The 787-nt window shown below is 51.5% G+C and overlaps 1 protein-coding gene across 1 annotated transcript in view; it reads right to left on the reverse strand.

Moving 5' to 3' along the window:
• Positions 1 to 338: 338 nt before the first annotated feature.
• The window catches only part of ENH_00009890 (nucleotide-binding protein, putative), a gene marked incomplete at both ends in the record, with an annotated part of 2,321 nt that continues 1,872 nt past the window's right edge, over positions 339 to 787 (reverse strand). The window contains one exon of the mRNA XM_013584181.1: positions 339 to 476. Coding sequence (XP_013439635.1) covers positions 339 to 476 — 138 coding nt within the window. The remainder of the gene's footprint in view (positions 477 to 787) is intronic.

Below are 787 nucleotides of genomic sequence, written 5' to 3' on the forward strand. Positions count from 1 at the left end.
CGATAGCGGGGAACTCTCCCACGTTACTGCTAGCGCTTTTAAGGTAGCAGCGGCAGCTGCTGCTGCTGCAGCTGCAGCTGCTGCAGCTGCAGCTCGACGAGCAGTGAACGCTGCTGCTGCTGCTGTGCCACTTGCTGCTCCTTTCGATGCATTCGCTTTCGCTGTGTGAAAATCTTAACTACTCTTTTCTGGCTAGATGAGCAGCTAGCTGCAGCTTACTGCAGCAGCAGCTAGCTGCAGCTAGCAGCTAGCTGCAGCTAGCTGCTGCAGTTAGCTGGAGCTAGCTGTCGCTGGCTAGCGCCAGCGGCCCTGAATAGCTGGGCTTGGCAGCGCGTCTTCTAGCTGTGGTGTCGGCGTCTCGAGCGCGCTGCTGCTGCTGTTGCTGCTGCTGTTGCTGCTGCTGCTGCTGCTACTGCTGTTGCTGCGTCTCCTGGGCACTTGGGGTGTCTGTACACCTCAAGAGGTACGTGCTGAGGCTGCGGAGAGCAGCAGCAGCAGCAGAATCCGGTTGGCCCTCGACTAGTGCGAATCCTTCCTCACAGGCCCGCAACAACTGCAGCAGCAGCAGCAGCAGCAGCAGCAGCAGCAGCAGTGGCGCAATGCAAGTGCCACAAAAGGCAACGGCGGACGTGCAGGTGAAACGAGCAGCAGCAAAGAGAGATAACAAGAAAATAGAAGCAAATGGAAATAGAAATAGAGAAATAATACAAATAAATGAATAAATAAATAAATAAATAAATAAATAAATAAATAAATGAATAAATAAATAAATAAATAAATAAATAAA

Source organism: Eimeria necatrix, genomic scaffold (assembly GCF_000499385.1).
Source record: "Eimeria necatrix Houghton genomic scaffold, Enh_scaff129, whole genome shotgun sequence".
In the NCBI taxonomy this organism is placed as follows: Eukaryota; Apicomplexa; class Conoidasida; order Eucoccidiorida; family Eimeriidae; genus Eimeria; species Eimeria necatrix.